General features: G+C 38.6%; 1 protein-coding gene and 1 pseudogene across 1 annotated transcript in view; one reads left to right on the top strand and one right to left on the bottom strand.

Annotated features, from left to right (window-relative positions):
• Efhb (EF-hand domain family member B) overlaps positions 1-20,228 on the top strand; it is a 47,879-nt gene that overhangs the window by 19,724 nt on the left and 7,927 nt on the right. The window contains exons 6-8 of the mRNA XM_015494518.2: positions 4,054-4,180; positions 7,946-8,013; positions 13,020-13,174. Of these exons, the coding sequence (XP_015350004.1) occupies positions 4,054-4,180; positions 7,946-8,013; positions 13,020-13,174 (350 nt within the window). The remainder of the gene's footprint in view (positions 1-4,053; positions 4,181-7,945; positions 8,014-13,019; positions 13,175-20,228) is intronic.
• Positions 1,985-3,426, bottom strand: LOC107149679 (annotated as a pseudogene).

Below are 20,228 nucleotides of genomic sequence, written 5' to 3' on the forward strand. Positions count from 1 at the left end.
CAGCTCAGTCTGCCCCCCAACAGGCCCCATATTCAGCTCCCCTTCATGGGCCACGTCCCTTCTGAGAGTCACGCCCTGCCCTTTATAGGCACAAGGACCCAGAAGTTCCAGGAACACGTCCATGGTTAGGCCCTCGGATCCGGAAGTGCCTCAAGCGTCCATATTTAGGCCCCCGGATCCGGAAGTTCCTCAGGTGTCCATGTTTAGGCCCCTGGATCCAGAAGTTCCTCAGGTGTCCATATTTAGGCTCTCGGATCCAGAGGTTCCTCAGGTGCACATCCATGTTTAAGCCCCCGGGTCTGGAAGTTCCTCAGCATCCATGTTTAGGCTCTAGGATCTGGAAGTACCTCAGGCGTCCATGTTTAGGCCCCAGGATCTGGAATGCCTCAGGCATCCATGTTTAGGCCCCCGGATCTGGAAGATTCTGAAGTGCACATCCATATTTAGGTCCCCAGATCCGGAAGTTCCTCAGGTGCATGTCCATCTTTGGGCCCTCGGATCCGGAAGTTCCACAGTCCTCCATGTTTAGGCCGTAGCATCCAGAAGTTCCTCAGGTGCATTCCATGTTTAGGCCTCCGGGTCCGGAAGTTCCTCAGCATCCATGTTTAGGCTCTAGGATCCAGAAGTGCCTCAGGCGTCCATGTTTACACCCTCGGATCCGGAAGTTCCTCAGGCGCACGTCCATGTTTAAATATGAAGTTCCTCAGGCATCCATATTTAGGCCCATGGATCCGGAGGTTCCTCAGGTGCACATCATGTTTAAGCCTCCAGGTCCAGAAGTCTGTAAATATTTTTCCCAACATGTAGGCTAGCTTTTTATTTTGTTGATTGTTTCCTTTGCTGTGCTTATGTTAGTTTTTTTTCCCCCTTTAGTACTGGGGACTGAACCCTGAACCACTGAGCACATCCCCAACTCTTTTTTATAATTTGTTTGGAGACAGGGTCTCACTGAGTTGCTTAAGACTTCCCTAAGTTACTGAGACTGGCTTTGAACTCACTATCCTCTTGCCTCAGCCTCCCAAGATGCTGGGATTACGGGCATGTGTTTAAGTTTTTAATTTGATGTTGTTCCATTTATTTATTTATTTATTTATGTTTTTGTAGCCTGAATTTTTGATGTGATATCTAAAAAATCAAATACCAAGGCCAATGTAAAGGAGCTTTTCCTCTTTGTTTTCTGTTAGGAGTTTTATGGTTTCAGGTCTTAAGTTTAAGTCTTTTTTCAATTTTGAATTGAGTTAATTTTTGGGTATGGTATAGGATAAGGGTTCAATTTAATTTAATTTTTTTTTTTTTGCAGTTGGAAATTTGGTTTTCCAGCACCATTTATTGTTGAGACTACCTTTCCCCCATTTTATCTTTTTCTGGGTGGCGTTGTTAAAAATTAGTTGAATATATATATTTGGATTTATTTCTGGATTCTCTATTCTGTGCCACTAGTTTACATGTCTGTTTTTATCCTGGTGCCATCCTTTTTTTTTCTTTTTTTGTTTATTTTTTAGTTTTAGGTGGACACAATATATTTTATTTTTATGTGGTGCTGAGGATTGAACCCAGTGCCCCACGCATGCCAGGCGAGCGCGCTACCACTTGAGCCACATTCCGAGTCCCATGCCATTCTTTTTTTCTATCACTATAGCTTTGTAATATAATTTTATTTTATTTTATTTTTATTATTTTTGGGGGGCTGAGGATTGAGCCCAGAAGTTTGTGAGTGCTAAGCATATGCTCTACCATTGATCTATCTCTCCAGCCCTTGTGATACAATTTTAGATGAGAAAGTGTGATTCCCCTAAATTTTCTTTTTCAAGATTGCTTTGGCTTTTTGGGTTCTTTTGTGAATTTTCTATTTCTGTGAAACTTGCTCTTGGAATTTTGAAAGGAATTGAGTTGAATCTGTATATTACCTTGAGTAGTATTTATATATTTATCTATCTATTTATTTATATATTTATCTATCTATTTATTTATTTCTTAGGTTTCATTCACTTTATTTTTCTTATATAAAAACACTGCATTGTAGCCACAGCTGAAGCCTGGGTCCTCTGCACAGAGACCGTGGTGTGGGTTTTCACAAGATGGTTGGTGAATTCCTGATAGGGAACCTTGGTGAACACAATATTTTTCCAGAAATTGAGGGTCAGGTAGCTGTATGTCTTGGAGATGGCATCAAAGGTGGCCTTGATGAAATTGCCCAAGATGGCAGTGCAGCCCCTGGCAGAGTATAACAGTCATCAATACCAGCCTTCATGTGAAGCTTCGTGGGCACTGATGTGGTGGGGAACAAGACCATGGCATTGCCTCTGGGGGCAAGGATGAGGCACACCAGCACAGAATCACAGTGTCCTGTCACCTTGTAAGGGATAGCGTGGGGCTTGCCAATCTTGTTCCCACTGTAGCCTTTCTGCACAGGCACATTGGAGAGCTTGGCCAGAATGATGACTCCTCTAATAGCAGTGGCTACCTCCTTGGAGCCTTTAACTCTAAGACCCACCTAAGCATTGTAGTCCCTAATAGTAACAAATGCCTTGAATCAGTCTGCTGGCCAGGACCAACCTGTTCTGAGGTGTTTCTTCTGCACAGGCATGCTCTTCAAAATTTCATCCTTGAGTGATGCCCCCAGGTGAAAGTCAGTGTTCTCAGACTCCCTGGTGGGCAGGGAGAAGAAAGAGATATTCTCCAGAGACTTGGTTTTCAAGTCCTTGTCCAGACAGCCCAGCTTGGTGTTGGGGATCCATGCTTTGTCCTGAGCTTTGCCTCTGGGAGCCACATGGCCACAGCTCTGGTCCTGACTGTGGCCTCAGAGGCTGCTGTCCAGGCCTCTGTGGAAGCCACCACTGGCTTCCCTTTTGGGGGCCTTCAGGGCTTCCTGCTGTACCTATATCATCCACCATTTGGTTTCCCAGAGAAGAAAGAGTATGGACATGTTAGCCATATAAATTCTTCCAATCCATGAATATGAAATACCTTTTCATTTAGCTGTGCCCTCTTTCATCAGTGTTTTATAGTTTTCAGTATACAGATTTTTACTTTCTATATTAAATTTATTCCTTAGTGCCAGGCATGGTGGTGTGCACCCAGCAACTCAGAAGACTGAGGTAGGAGGATTGCTTGAGTCTAGCTGTTTGAGACCAGCCTGGGAAACATAGTGAGACCCTGTGTCAAAAACAAAACAATAACAACAAAAGAAACCACTAAAATTTATTCCTAAGTATTTTATTGACTGATGCAGTTGTTATAAGACTGCTTTCTTGATTTGGCTTTTAGATAAGTAGTTTCTTTCTTTTAGGAATTGAACCCAGGGGTGTTTTACTATGGAGCTATATTCTCAGTCCTTTTTTTAAAAAAATTTTTTTTAGTTGTCCATGGACCTTTATTTATTTATATGTGGTGCCAAGAATCAAACCCAGTGCCTCCCTCACCCATGCTGTGCAAGCACTCTACCACTGAGCTACAATCCCAGCTGACCCCAGTCCTTTTTTTAAAACAAAAAGTTTTATTTTGAGATAGGGTCTTGATGGTCTCCATCTTGCCATCCTCTAGCCTTAGCCTCCAAAGATTACAGGTGTGTGTTTAAACAGGTAGTTTATTTTTATTTTTGCAGTGCTGGGTATTAAACTTGGGGCTTTGTTTATTTTAGGCAAGTGATTTGCCACTGAGCTGCATCCCCAGCCCTAGATAATTTTATATAGAAATTCCATGGATTTTTTATGTTGATTTTTGTATCCTGCAACATTTCTGAATTTGTTAATTAGTCCTAACAGTTTTTTGGTGAAATCTTTGGAGTTTTCTACATACAGCTTTCCAAAAACAAGAACTCTTGTATATAGCATTTCATCAGCCTCCCAAGTCATGTGGGGGAATGCTTCTATTGTCTATATCAAATCTGCATAATTCCCTGAACTGTTAACAGTTTCATTCTTTGTCCCACTCTCATTTTCAATGTTAATAAGAACATAATGTGCTTCTTGTAAGATAAGGTTATTATTTTTGTTGTTTAAGTCAGAAGTCTTCCTCCCACCCACTCACCCTTGTCCTCCTCCCCTCCAACAGGAGAAGCAAAGAACCGAAAGTATAACCCGAATTTCCATAGGTTTAATTTGTATGGAGTTCCAACACCACATTTTACTGATGGACGAAACATGGCAAAAAGTTTATATTGGCTCCATGAACTACAAATGTAAGTTTGATTGTGTCGTGTTCAGGAACAAATGTTAGATATTTGACATTTAGACTTAATTTTCATTTTTAATATTTTTTAAAAGAGAGAATACATTGACAAAATTCAAACATAAAATTAGAGAAAAAATTATGCAGTGAAATAATTTTGGCACCCATTCTGCCCAGTTCATCCAGAGGCAAATATGATACCGTTTGTTGTTCATACCATTCATTTTTTCCCCAGCCTTTGGGTATTAGGGGTTGAACCCAGAGGTACTTTATCACTTTGAGTTACATCTCCAGCTTTTTTTTTTTTTGAATTTTAGTTTTTACTGTGAGACAGGGTCTTGCTAAATTGCTGGCCTTGAGCTTATAATCTCCTGCTTCAGCCTCTGGAGTAGCTGTGACTAAAGGTGTGCCTTGTTTGCATCATTCTAAAATTATTTCATGACTTCACAAGCAAATATAAATATATGTATGCATGTTATAAACTTAAAGGGTCAACTATATTTATGATTCTTAAAGATAATGGACTTTTACATCTCTTCCAGGATGTAATTATGTCACATAGAGTTGATCTCATATTTATTATTCAACTTTAAGTTATTTGGTTACCTGAACATCTATCTATCTATTAACTTTTGCAAATTTTGACCTTTTTATGTCTTCATTTATATATGACTACTTTCCCGGAATGCTAAAATACGGTACTTAGTTTTTCATTTCTTGTTGTATATTTTATATATGATCAACACATAAATGTTTTATGTTCTTAAAAATATAGATTTCCTGTTATGATTAAAAAATAATATTGGTATAGTGCGTTGAAGATTGTAAATACAGGTACCCCTCTTCACAAATAAAATATGCTGTGTCCTGATTCCTAGAACTATGAATGTTACCTTATGTAGAAAAAGGATCTTTGTAGATGTAATTAACTTAAAAATCTGGATATGAAAGAGATTATTCTGGATTATCTAGGTGGGCCCTACCTCTAATGATAAGTATTCTTAGAAGGTCATAGGGAGAGTTGAGGCAGAAGTTAAATAATTTGCCTAAGATTATGCAGTTAAGGAGTACTGGCAGTAGGATCCACACCTAAGAAGTGTGGATCCAGTGACTGCCCTTACCACTACACCAGGTTTATAGGCACTTGATACTGTTATCACATGTTTATGATTTATATTCCTTTTTTACTCCTTTCTTATGTGAGTTTATGATACTTGAATTATGAAAAACAAGGAATATACCTGACATAAAATATAATATAATATAATATAAATAAAATATAAATAATAAAATATAAATTCTTCTAATATTAAACTTGTATTAGATATTTTTTATTTAGGATATAGAAAAAGCACTCATGTAACATACCTATTACTTTATCATTATTAAAATGATTAAACCATGCAATAACGGAAAGCATGAAGATATGATTTAGGTATTTAAGAACTTGATCGGGTATCGTGGTGCATTCCATAATCCTAGCTGCACTGAAGGGTGAGGCAGGAGGATCACAAATTTGAGGCCAGCCTGGGCAGTTTAGCGAGACCCTATCTCAGAATAAAAAAATAAAAAGTAGTGGAGTTGTGTGTAGCTCAGTGTTATAGTGCCCTATTTTTAATCCCAGGTACCACGTTGCAGAAGAAGGACATAAGGAGTTATAATAAAATATAATGTAGAAATTGGTACTTGAAGGGAGATGACAAACATGGTTTATCATACACATATGTATATATATGTGTGTGTGTGTATATATATATATGTGTGTGTGTGTGTGTATATATATATGTGTGTGTGTGTGTATATATATATATATATATTTTGTGTGTGTGTGTGTGTGTGTGTGTGTGTGTGTGATAGAGCAGCAATAGCAATATGCAGGACATCCATCTTTCCAACTTATCTTCATTCCAAAGGGAACATGTTTTGCAAAACATTGTTTTATTAGATCATACTTTTTGTATTTTGAAACTGAATTGGAATATTATTGCTAAAGCTGTAGAGGAATTCCTAATTCCTTTGCCTTGTCAGATTTCAAGAAAAGCTCACTACTTCATTCTTCAGTGTGATTTAGGTTATAAACTTGAAGTCAAACATACTTGTTTACATTTTAAGGCATCTAATTTTAAATGCACTATTTTAGTGTGAAATGAGTTTACTCTCAACTTCTAAGGGGTATATTTACACTGTAAAATGATCTCTATATTCTTTTTATGACCTCTGTTTGATCATCAGATGGTAGGGGTGTGTGTGTGTGTGTGTGTGTGGGTGGGTGGGTGTGTGTAAGTTCACCGGCAGTGCACAAAAACTTTTTCTGAATTCATTAGTGAATACTGTGAGGTTGGTCAGTGATTTTGTAGTTCTTGATATTCTGACATGCCTGGCTACTCACAGACACTTCCTGATTCTCCCAGGAGCATAATCCAGTCACCTTTAGCCTAGAAAGAGTGGGCTTTGTGCCTCACAATTCTTATTCTTATTGTCTCTGCATGTTCCTAATTAAGCCCCTTGGAACTGATTTTTAGATTGTCCAATCTATTTGTTCAAATTATGGCCCTTAAACTGTCATTGATTTATTCAGACTTTACTCATGTGCTTTTTCCCTCCAACAAATGGGAAAGAAATGAAGAAATGAGATGAATTACTTTCCATTTCTTCTTTTGTTTCTCCACAGAGTGTCACTCTTCTCCAGAAATTTATTCAGCTTGGAATTTCAATAGTATAGAAAATATTTTTAAAAGCAAATGGAGTTTAAGAACTTAACATTCATTGTTTTTAGTCTTAGCACAACAATAGAGAATTTATTAATTTTAATGTCATTAAATAGTAGCATTGTAATTCTAGTTTTCAAAAGAAATTTTATTCATTTAATCACAACAGTGAAAGTAACAAAATTATATTACAGAGAATGGCAAAATAAAATCACCCATAATCCTGTCACTTTAATTCAACTATTATTATTTTAATGTGTGTATTTCTTTCTAGTGTGGCTTTTTACATAGATTTTTGCATAGTTTTCACCAGAATGTAATGTTGTTTTATATTCTGATTTTTCATTTAACATAAAACAATTTTATATTGCTGTGTATGGTTCATAATCAGAGCTTAAAATTCATGCAGAGTGTATTCTTTTTTTAAAATTTTTTGGTCATAGGTGGACACAATACCTTTTATTTATTTATTTATTTTTATGTGGTGCTGAGGATCAAACCTAGCGCTCACATGTGCTAGGTGAAAGCTCTAACCCCAGCCCCAGCTCCAGATTGTATATTTGTTCGATATTCTCTCCCTCTTTTTTTACTAGGTTAAAAAAGGTCATTTGTTATTTTTTTATTTCACATTTATTTTATTACAAGAGGATTATAATTTTGCTCTGTTTACTTACTAGATGAGTTATCTGCTGCTTATATTTATTTGATAATTAATTTTCTTTTGGAAATTTAGAAATTACACTTAGAAATAATTAAAACTTTGTTGTAATTTGTTGAAAGTATTTTTAATTTTGCTTGTTTCATTTTTAATCAAGGGTTGGGGATATAGCTCAGTTGNTGTGTGTGTGTTTTAAGTTTGTGCTAGTCAAAGACAGTGAAAGCCTTCAGTCATTGTTAATGCAAATGGATGTTAAAAAAATAGATCTTTTGGAGAACTTTTGTTTTATCTTCACAGTTTACCTAGAAGAGAAAATATAGGCTACTATGAACATATGATAAACATATTCAAAATTCGGGGCGTGCTGTATGGTGGGTACTTGAACTAAAGGATATGTTTTCTTTGGTAGCATTGCAGAAACAATGAACGTTCCCCCAGGCTACACATTTGGAGCTTGTCTCCATCCTGAGGAATATGGTAAATATACAAACTTTCTCTTTAACAAAAAAATGAAACAAACATCTCAAAATCCCCATAAAGTTATTCAGCAAAGCTTAATGTCTTCTAAAAGCTTCTAGTTTTAGAGCCAGGTGAGGTGTTGCACACCAGTAATCCCAGCTATTTGGGAAGCTAAAGAGGAAGGATGAAGAGTTCAAGTCCAGCCCTGGGAACATACCAAGACCCCATCTCAAAAAAATAAAACAAACAAAAAAAGCTTCTACTTGTAAAGGCTTAAAATTTTGCATTAAAATTAGAGAAAAAATATGTAATAAAGAAAAAAAATGTTCATACTCTTTGAAATAGGAACAGTTTAAAGCCTTTGAAACAAATACCAGAGGTGTAGTTAAGGCTTTGAAAAAAACTTTTTTTTTTTTGGTAGTTGTAGATGAACATCTTGCCTTTATTTTATTTATTTTTGTATGCGGTGCTAAGGCCCGAACCCAGTGCCTCACACATGCTAGGTGAGTGCTCTGCACTGAGCCACAACCCCAGCCCCCTGTAGTTTTTTATTCCTTTTGTTTTTGTTTTTAGTATCAGGAATTGAACCCGGGGACACTTTACACATGAGCCATATCCCCAGCCTTTTTATGTTTTAAATTTTGAGACAGGTTCTCACTAAGTTGCTTAGGACCTCATTATGTTGCTGATGCTGGCCTTGAACTTGTGATTCTCCTGCCTCAGCCTCCCCAGTTGCTGGGATTACCGGTTTGTGCAACTATGCCTGGCATTCCCAGGCCTTTTTAAAATTTTGTTTTGAGACAGGATCTTGCTAAGTTTCCTAGGCTGACCTTGAACATGTGATCCTGCTGCCTCAGTCTCCAGTGTAGCTGGGTTTACAGGTGTGCCTCACCACAACCAGTTATATGCTTAAATTTAAAAACTGCTATTGAAAATATTTTAGCGAAGGTTTGCTCACTGAGAATTAAAACAAGTAATTATTGAGTTTATTTAAAACAGTATTTTGGAGCATCATTAATCATCACATTAAGAAATTGTATTTTGGTTCTTTTTTTAGATGAACTCTTATATGTTTAATGGATGCCTATCTGTGTTAGCTTTCTGTTGCTGTGGTGGAATACCTGGGATAAATCAACTTAACAGGAGGAAAGGTTTAATTTTGGCTCATTGTTTCAGAGATTTCAGTCTATAGTCACTTTTTCCTGTCACTCTGGGCCTAATGTGGGGCAGAACATCAGAGAGGGGAGCACATGACAGAAGGAGATCTATTCAGCTCATGGTGACCAGGAAGAAAAAAAAGAGAGTAAGGAGTAAGGGTCCCAATATTCCCTTCAAAGGTATGTCCCCAATGAGCTAACTTTCCATTAGGCTCTACCTCCTAAGGGTTCTACCACTTACAACAGTGCCATAGGCTGTCAAGGCAGACTTCACCTGGCATTTGGGGGACATTTCAGATCTAAACCATAAGACTGTCCATCTCAGAGATTCTTAACGTCTTTTGGAGTGCATAAGGGAAAATTGAGAAATCCATCAATTAGCCTAAAAACAAGTAAATTTAATCATGGTAAATTCTGCCTATTTGAGGGCAAGTTTCATGTTGCTGGGTGGTTGGTCTTACTATCTGTTAGAACCATAGGGTCCAGACATGGGTACATCTTTGACCAATATTTGTAGCATGAATTGATGTATTCAGCACACAGTTTACCATTTTTTTACACCAACAATTTTTTTTTTTTAAATTTGGTGGTGGGGGGTATTGAACCCAGACCTCACTTATTTGTCTCACATATGCAAGACAAATGCTCTACCACTGAGCTACACTCACAGTCCAACAAATTTCTTGATTGATTAATGCTATTATTACACATTTAATGATAAAATCTTTTAAAATGAAAAATTAATAATTTAAAAATGTGTAAGTATAAATACCAGCCATGGTGTTGTATTGTATTACTTTGAAAGAGTGCAAAAAATCCTTCTGAATTTTTTTTTTTTTTAACTCACAAATGGATACAGATAACTCTACTCTAGCTCTGGCCTTTTGTAACTATTATTGGTGTTAACTAGTAACATCTCTTCTGTGGCAAGCTCCAGGGTTTGCCTGCTACCAGGGACATATTGGGACTGGCTTTACCCTTTATCTTTACTGAGGAAAATAAAGTCAATCTTATTTTAACAAAGAATGCTTCAGTCCCTAGGGTGAAGTTATTCTTCATGTTATTGGAGTTACTGTTTATATTAGGATGACTCTACGAACCCAGCATGGTGGTGTACTCCTGTAATGTCTGGTACTTGGGAGGTTGAGGCAGGAGGATTGAAGTTTGAGGCCAGCCTGGGCAATTTAGCAAGACCCTGTCATAAAATAAAACAAATAAATAAAAAGGGCTGGGGATGTAGTTCAGTGGTAGAGTGCTTGCCTTGCATTGGAAAAAGAAAAGAAACAAAACAACAATAACAAAGAACGATGACTTTAGGAAATATGCAAGGTCTCCCTGGCTCCCAGAACGTACCAGGGCAGAGGCAAGCTGAAGGAGAACCAAGGCAGGTGAGCAGTGGTGCATCATGGGAATTGGTTGTGGGCCAAGTAGTAAAGGAGCCGGTTTAGCTTTTCTGACCACATGGTGTGGTAGATAGGTCATGGGTCTCTCTCTTAGGGTCAGGTCTTGTACTTCTGGTTTCAGTTCTTTGGAAATGATTTGATGTCAGCTTCATAAATGCTATTTCAGGACCAGACCAAAAGAAGGTAATCATATAGGTCTTACCCACCAGGCAGTTAAATCTAGTGAGTGTGGTGGGGAAACAACTGGAGTTGAAAAATAACTATTTAAATTATTATCCTTGGGTGGTAATGGAGGCAAAGGCTTCTGAAGATAAAAAATACTCAAATTGGAGCCATTTTATAGAAGGAAACTTTTCATCCCACAAAGTAGCCACTGAAAGGGTTTATATCTGAGGAAGGGGTGTGAAGGAGAGAAAGGTCAGACTACCTGAAAAATCAATAAGTTTCAAAAGTTAGTTTGTTCTCTTTTCTTTCTGCTTCTTCTATCCCTTCTCTTCTTCCTCCTCCTTATTTATTTTTTGTTTGTTTTTTGAGATGCTGTGTTGCCCAGGCTGATCTCAAACTTTTGAGCTCAAGGGATTCTCCTGCCTCAGTCGCCTGAGTAGCTGGGGCTATAAGTGTGTGCCACTGCACCTGGTTTTCCTAGAAGTCTTGAATTTCATTCCAAGAGCATTTCTTGTGTGTGTGTTTTTCCCCCCACTTTAGGATGATCTGATGGTAGCTGACCTGTGTCAGATGTCCTTGGTCTGAGGCACTTGCCCTTCCTGGAACCAGCATTAGTTGTGGGATTTTTTACCTACACTCAGGGCCTTTCCAGAGGGGGAAAAGTCTTTTAGAGAAGACTTTTACCAGAATGTGCATAATTAATTCCCAATTTGATAATAAATAAGTAATTTACAGGTGCTATGAGTACCTATTAAAAGTGACCCTGACAGAGCCTAGCATTATGACTTACATGGAGTAGGTGTAGATATTAATTACTCATAACTGCACCGAATGTTGTAATTTTAATTAATTCACTCAGGGCATCACAATCAACTGCCAGCATGACCTTGCTTCAAAAAAACTGTCTTGGCAGGAATCGGAGAAAGGTGTAGGCCAGGCAGAAATTCTTTTCTGGTGACACTTACCAAGGTCAACTCTAGTTGATGTTGTGGGTCAGGATTTTTAGTTAATGGAGCTGTTACCATCTAGGGGTGCTAGGTTCACTGTCTTTGTTCAGCAAAGAATTGAAGAACTGGACAGAGATAGTAAGCAAGAAGGAGGTTTATTGCAAAAGCAACAGAGATAGACTTCTCCAGAGAGAAGGGGCTCCAAAGCTGGGTATCCAGTGAAGGACTTTGGGCCTGTTCTTTTTATGGTCTCTGGGATTTCCTCCTTTCCTTATCTCCTCTTCTGTCCACACTCTCCCCACTATTATTGATTGGTGCCCCCTCTGTCCAAGCGTCTGTTTTAGTTTTTCTATTGGGTCCCCTGCTTAGGAGCATGAGCACAGAAGTTTCTGTCTGATTGAGTCCCCTGCTTGTGTCCATGAGGACTTTCCTCAAGCAGGAAGTTGACCTCTTCAGGAGACTGTCTCACGATCCTTTGTTTTGGCCCTGCCCCCAACCTCCTCACTTGCCATCTTGCCCTGACTGTCAAAGTCTTTCTACATCTCTCTCGAACAATGGGTGGGGACAGGCCTCTAGTGACACTAGTGGTACAGGGGGAAGCAGAACTGAGAAATGAGAACATGGTATGCAGACCATAGATCACCTGGAAACTAGGAGGGAATAGTGATATTCTCTCTCTCTCTCTCTCTCTCTGTCTCTCTCTCTCTCTCACTGAAGACTTAACCCAGGCCCTTGTGCATAGTAGGCAAATGCTATACTGATAAAGTATATCTCTAGTCATTTAAATTTTTTTTTTTTTTTTTTTTGAGGCAGGGACTCACTAAGTTGCCCAGGCTGGCCTTGAACTTGTGATTCTTCTGCCTCAGCCTCTTCAGTAGCTGGGATCATAGGCATGCACCACTGCATTTGGCTGGCAATAGGGAATTTGAGTTTAATTTTCCTAAGGGTCCAAACCCAGATACACTGAATGGCTCCTACTTAAAATCAATCACAGTTTTCAGATCTTCGACATTGTAGACAAATGTTGCCTCAGAGGTAGTCAAGCAAGGGCTTCAAATATTTTAGTAAAGGACTTGATAGCTGAATGGGGCTGATGATGCCCCCACAAACTTCATGTTTTTTGATTTTTTTTTCTTGAAGAGAGAAGTGACATACAACAGAAATATTTATCAATTACTTTATGTGCTTTTTTTTCATACAAGGATTTTCTGGCATGCTGCATTTCATAGCATCAGTGTTGAACATGAGTTTTTCATTCACAGAGGTTGCTAGATCTCTCTCTGTTTAAATATGAAAATAATATTCACAGGCTTTAAATTCACATAAAAGACTTTTTTTTTTTTCTTCAATAGGAGTTGGTGATCTGATCCATAATAGATCTCCGAGCGAATATCTTCGAGGGAAGGACAGAGTGCGAGCCCTGATTGCTGCAGTTCGACATCGCTTGAAGAAATTTAATTACCAAAACTTTGACAGTTTGCTGGAAGCCTTCAGGCACTATGACAAGGCTAGTAGTAGAGCAGAGCTTTTGGTACACGCACGGGCTGACAAATCCCAGCGGGTTTGTGTAGATGGGGGTCAGCACACTATGCCAATTGCACCCCTTGTTTTTGTAAAGAAAGTTTATTTGAAACACAGCTGTGTCTGTGTTATTGTAAGTATCATCAGTGACTTATTTTGTCTTACATATGCAGAATTGAATACTAACAACAGAGATTAATATTTATTACTTGGCTTTTAACAACAGAGATTAATATTTATTACTTGGCTTTTACAAAAAAATGTTGCTGATCCCTGGTGTAATTATTTGGTGGTTAAAATGAGGTTCTTTACCACTATCAGCATTCTTGGGAACTTGTTGGAAATGTGCATTCCAAGGCCTACCCCAGATCAACTGAATTAGGAACTCTGGGATGGAGCTCAGCAATGTTAAGAAACATTCCAGGTGATTCTGTTGCACATTCAAGTTTGAGAACCATTTTTTTGGTACATAACTAAACTGCAGTGTGTTAGGATCAAGGAGGAGGGTACAGCTCCGGATTCCTGGGGAAGATCTGACAGTCTACACCTTAATCTGAACATGTTCACATTGTGCCTTCATCTAGGTCCAACTCATGCTTAGAATGTCTTTCCCTAGAGGAGCAGGGTGTGCTTTCCATTTTATTTATTTAATTTAATTTATTTATTTTGGATCCAGGAGTGCTCTACAACTGAGCTACACCCTCAGTCCTTTTATATTTTATTGTGAGACAGGGTCTCACTAAGTTGCCCATGCTGGACTTAAACATGTGATCCTTCTGCCTCAGCCTCCCCAGTAGCTGGGATTACAGGTGTGTGTTGTTGTGCTCAGCAGAGGCCTTGTTTTTGATTCCCAGCACTGTCCTTTTCCCCCCAAATTGTACTAATCATGTAAGAATAAACACCTACAAACAAGTACTCACCTACATTTCCAAAATACTACTACAAAACTGTGTTCAAAGAAAGCACAAGTATACAACTGTTTAGCTTTTGATAGAAACCAATTACTATTTATAGATAATGTCAAAAATTTTTTAAAAAGTAAGCTAAAATAAGCACCTTTTAACTTCTAATCTGTTATAACTTTTCCCCCTTTCTGTGGTGCTGGAGATTAAGCCTAGGGCTCCCGCATGTATTCCAATACCAAGTTGTGGCCCAGCTCCTTTTCACTCAAATGTAGATATCTCATAAATATCATGGTAGAGGAAATTTACCTAGTAGTGACATGAATAAGAGAACTTGCATTCACACCTAGTACTTTGCTTTTAAAAATTTTTCATTTTCAATGCAGTTATAGGAAATACGATCTTCTTAATAGCTGTTGATTATCTGAGTAAACCACCAGGCATATTCCTTGTGATAAAATTAAATTAAGCAGGGAGGAAATTACTGAGAATTATTTAATGCTGGTATACCTTTTAAACAGTTAACTTTTAATATGCACAATGTAGTGCTCAGTGTCCTTAAGGAGCTTTTTACTGAGAGGGTAATAAGCTGTGGTTCTGGTACAGCTGTAGGATAATTTTTGATTATTTGAATCTGATATTGTTGGATGCCCAGATTTAATTTAGTAGGAAAAAAAAGTAGAACAGTGCAAATAAACTATGATTTCCTAAGTGAATCTTCTTGGCGTATAAAATTAATTCTATTATTTATTGAACACCCATAATACATCAAGCTTTATTCTGGATAATGTATAGACTTTCCACTTAGGGAACCTCACATCTCGAGGAGTTAATCATAAATTAGAGTACCAGTGGAATGCTAGAGCTGGCTTTGAGAGAGCATATTGTTAAATTTTCAGGAAGTTTGCAAGCCTGTGACATCCCAATGGTAGTTAGAAATTAGCCCTGATGAAAGTATTTATACCACGGACAGCAGCAACTGCTACAAATCAAGGCTTCTTTTCACCACAGCCTCCAAACAACCAGTTGTTAAACAAATAGAGCACACCACTAGAGTAGAATCAGCGCCAAGCACTATGATAAATTCAAAATTACAAGCAGGGATATTGGCTCTTGGCTATTACAGACAATGTAATTCATGATGGAAATCAGTTGACGATTTTTCTCTTTCAATTAATTGTCTAATTAAGCATGTGTAGAACTCAGTAATTTGTGCTTACTTAAGGAATACATTCTTTGCCAATATGTAAACATCATTAACTTAAAACTAAAATAATCTCCTAAAATAAATTTCACTAGTAGGCCTTAGGGTTCTCAGCTAAATTCAATAATTGCATCCAGTTCTTGTTTCTGGAGGGGCTGCTTGTAGACAGTCCATTCAACTTCCTACTTGTCTGTGCCACCAGCCAATGGTATTTGCTAGTTGATGACATTGATTCACCCTGTGGAATGATGGTATTCAGTCACTCCATGCAATGAAAGAAAATGGGGTTGAGAAAGATCTCCAAAGGTGTTCCATGAGGGGGGAACAGTCACTAAGGTTATTCTCTGTTGTTTCCAATAGAATTCTCAGTAAGATTGAGGAGAATGGCATTCAAATTGTGGATAGAAATTCTTGGCTGTCAGTTAAACTTATGGTGCTTCTAACAGTTTGAGAGAGCTACTCCACAGCATTTTTCTTCACATGAAGCCTCCCTGGGGTGGTCTGAAAGATTAAAATAATGTCTTTCACTCTCCTGAACATTCCAGGTCTAAGGTGTTCTTTCTCTAAGGGCCCGATTGCTATTTTCCTTCCATCACCATAAGGTCCATGCATCTCATTGCAGCAACTGTAACTTCACATTTCTCCATTCATTCCCTATTTCCACCTACACCTTTGGTCTGGAAAGGTCAGTTATAAGAAGGATAAGGAGATTTTGGAAAAGTTCCAGACACCCATTTCATTCCCTGTTTTGGCCTCTATAGAAAGACTGGGTGAGCAGTGTGCTCAGTCAAGGCATTATTACTCTTTTTGACTAGGACTCTGTTAACCCAACAAAGTATCAGGTGGCTGAAATGTTGAGATGAAATTTAGTTTGTATCTCCAGAATATCTTTTTTGTGAGTGTGTGTGTGTGTGTGTGTGGTGCTGAGGATTTAACCCAGACCCTTGTGCTTGCTAAGCATACTCTACCACTGAACTGTGTCTCCAACCATTAGAATCCTTTTTATGCCTGGTTGCTACAAAGAGGAGGATCGACCAGATTGGCCTGAGGTTGCTAATGGGGGAAAAAAGGTGTACAATGACCAGCAATGGTCATGACAGAACCCTGCACTTTCAAAATAGGCCTTTATAACCCACACCCCTTTTATTGTGAAAGCAGTTGAGATAAGATGATTCCTTTCTGGGAACAGCTAAACGACTTTTTACTAAGGTAAAAGTTACCAAGAGCTGATAAAAAAGGTAAATAATTTTTGAGAATGCCATTCTAATGCTCAATAATACTAGATGGCAGTGGATGGTAAAGAGGAAGAAAGGTTTAGTGAATACCTTGATTAACAGCTTTTGTGCTATGAGATGGACCATTGTTGTATTAAAAATAGTCCAGAAAGCAAAAAAAAAAAAAAAAAAAAAAGCCTCAGATTAATTTCAATGGCCTCACTATTGTGACTGGAGCCAGCTGATTATACTGGAACAGCATTACCATAACTTGAAAAAGTGTCAACTTTGGTAGACACACCACTGATATTCTGAGAGGAGGTCAAAGTTCAATATTGTCGGTTGTGAGCATGGGGGCCACATCTGTGTGTGGTGTGTCCTCTCTGACCATGAGACAGATGGGGCATTTTTTGGGCAGGAGTCATTTTTTTTTTTTTTTGCTTGTAGTGGAAGTTTCTGCATTCAAAATATACAGTCCTTTATCTTGTGTTCTATTGTAATAACATGTGTGATGTCAGGACTGGCACAACTATGGGTCCAGGCAGCAATGGTAGCAATCTGAATGGTTCAGGCTTGATCAACAATTTAATTCCAATCATTTCCTCAGAGAATAAATTCTTATTGGGAATATCAACTTGAATTATTCAGATGGTTCAGTTAGTTAGCAACTAAAAGAAGTGTGTCTTGAATCTGGGAGTATGTAGCTTTCAAGCAGCAAACCAAACAGGAGGACCTCTGGCAATGGCCCAACTCAGTAATAATGTAACATATTTTATTATGGCCCAAGCTATGAGAACGGCTTTTAGATCTTCCTGCTGAGTTGTGCCTACATCTACTTTTGGTCCTTTGTATGTTAACTTTGGTTTTGAAAACCACAGAAGCCCAGTGAAGGTCACCAAGTTTCAGCTTAAGCAAATAATCAGTGAAGCTCAGACATTCAGAGGAGCCTCTGTGAATTCAAGTCCTCCCATCCCCCCATTTTTTTGGGGGGAGACCAGGGATTGAACTCAGGGACACTCAATTACTGAGCCATATCCCCACCCTATTTTGTATTTTATTTAGAGACAGGCTCTTGCTAAGTTGCTTAGCACCTTGCTTTTGCTGAGGTTGTCTTTGAATTTGTGATCCTCCTGCCTCAGTCTCCGGAGCTGCTGGGATTATAGGCATGTGCCACTATGTCCAGCTCAAGGCCCTTTTGAACCAGTGGCTTTTCTTTAGCGGCAAAATGGCAAATAAAAAATTTCCTAAAGATTACTATCCTTTTTCATATAAAGCTCATGTCTTATTGGGGCAAGTGTGTCTGCATTTTTTTTTTCCTTTTTTTTTTTTTTTTGCTGGGCAGGGGATTGAATCAAGGGTCTCAACATGCTTCAGGCAAATGCTGTACCACCGAGTTCCATTCCCAGCTCCTATATCATTCTGGAACATGTCACTTCCACCTGACAAATGAGGCTTGTTGGATCCTTTCCACTTTGTACGTCATTGAGTCCAAGTTGACCCACTTCAAAATGATTACCAGGCTGGAGACTCACAAGGCTGCCAGGGTCTAGTGTCAGTTCCAACAAGAGCCCAGTAATAGGCTTAGCTGCTTTTTAAAAAGTAGCAGGAGATAGTGTGTCTTAAACCTTGAGGTGCACCTCTAAGTGAAGATTGTCTTTCCTTTCCGGAGCTTCTAATTGGCAAAATGACCTGTAACAGAGACTTATAGCTTAAAGGGTCCATAGAGTTATGGGGCTCTAAATGTACTGCAGTTTTCTACATGCAACTTTTCTTAATCAGGGCAATCTCTGGCACTTATGAGACATCACAATCCAGGCATGGAGAACATCAATACCAATTACATATTCATCAATAATAATTCACTGTTGGCTTAATTTGTGAGTGTGTGCGCTGGGGATTGAAATCAGGGCGAGCACTCTATCACTGAACTACACCCTCAGCCCTGTAGTTGGCTTTTGTTCTTCTCTGTGAACTCTGTCCAATTCTACTAGCTAAATCCAATATCACTTTCTCCTCACCCTGGAACAAAGTATTGAATTGAATACAGACTTTGGTGCCTGTATTCAAAGGCATAAAAATTTGAGTCCTCACTACCCCTTCCCAACTTTGAAGTTCTACAGCATACTTGGTCAGATGTGGCCTTTGACCTCTCTTGGTGACCGGAAGACCTTGGTCCCATTCCCCTAGTCACTTTTCTCCATAAAGGAGCCGCAGTTAGGGTACAGGAAAGGAGGGGATCAAGGCTGCACAGAGATAGACTGTCTCTGAACTAGGAAATAAGAAGTATTTATCTTGAGTTTTGAGTGGTATTGTGGTTGTACACAGCTCAATGAAACAAACCAACATTTTTTTTTTCAGTCTAGACAAATTCCTGTATTAGTCAGCAAAGCTATTATTATTAGCGCATCTATTTTATTTTTGTGGACTTCTTGATTCAACAGCACTCCCTCCCCCATTACTTTTCAGCCACAGATATGGGGTTTATATTTTTGGTTAACTTGGGCTTGCAGTAGAAATTTTTATAAAGTAGTCTACATTAATCTAGGGCATTTATAACTCCATTGTCAAGATAATATGTTTTAAGTTCACATTTTGTTTCAATATAAAACTTAGGGATCTTTCCCAGGGCTGCAGGTCTGATTGCAATAATTATCTGGAATTTATTGGGTCTGTCTCATTGAGTCATTTCGTTTTCTTCAGGGGATCACCTCCATCAGCATGGTAAAGCCAAGCCTGGCAGTTTGAACCTGAATACTACTACTCAGTGATTCATTCATGATTTCCCTTGGGAGTTTTTCCCTTTCAGGGAAATCTCTCTGAAGGAGCCAAAACTCTATTATAGCAGCCAAAATCCACTGCCAAACACACACACACACACACACACACACACACCACAAAAATGAAGAGCTCAGATCTTTACCATCATCTCTGAATGGCTTTAAGATCGGCTTGATAGACTGCAGGAGGGGCCAAGTGGTAAGATGCCCTGGCTGTTGTCATTCTTCCTTAACAGGCATTATATTCTCTGCTTCTTCTCCCAAGAAATCATCCAAAATTTTTGCTCAGAGCCCTCATAAAGCCCCCTCCCTTCAAACTTATGCAGGTACTTTTGTCTTTAACTCTTATCTGAAAGGAGACATTCCTCCCCTTTCCCTGCCAGAATGAAATTTAATGGTCATTGTTACAATAGGGGCTGACTTGATGGATGGGTAGCATCTCCTCTTGCCCATTAGAGTTTTAGCCAAGAAAACCAGGTCTTTGAATCCGTCTCCCTGTTCTTTGTCTTGCAACTACCTTTTCAATTTCTCATTAATAAGCAATACAATGAAGGACTATTTATTGCCCAATTGAAACATGGAAGGTGTTAAAAACCTTGTAAGCAAGGAAAATTGTCTAGGTGTTGTACACAACATTGGTCAAATGAAATGTCAAGCATATGTCATGGTTATTCCAGCTCAGTCCTAGTGTAAACAGCATGATTTAAAGAACATGATTAAAATAGAATGGGGACTGGGAGTGTATATAGCTTAGTGAAAGAACATACGCTGAGCACTTGGGAGGCTCTGGCTTCAATCCCCAGCACCTAAAAATCAAACAAACGGAAAAAAACAAAAAACCCAAAAAAACAAAACAACAACAACAACAACAACAACAAACTAAGGTTCTGAGCCATACCCTGCTTGTTCCAACCAAGGATTGAAGTTACTGTATGTGTATATG

The sequence above is a fragment of the Marmota marmota genome, unplaced genomic scaffold (assembly GCF_001458135.2).
Source record: "Marmota marmota marmota unplaced genomic scaffold, marMar, whole genome shotgun sequence".
Classification (NCBI taxonomy): Eukaryota; Metazoa; Chordata; class Mammalia; order Rodentia; family Sciuridae; genus Marmota; species Marmota marmota.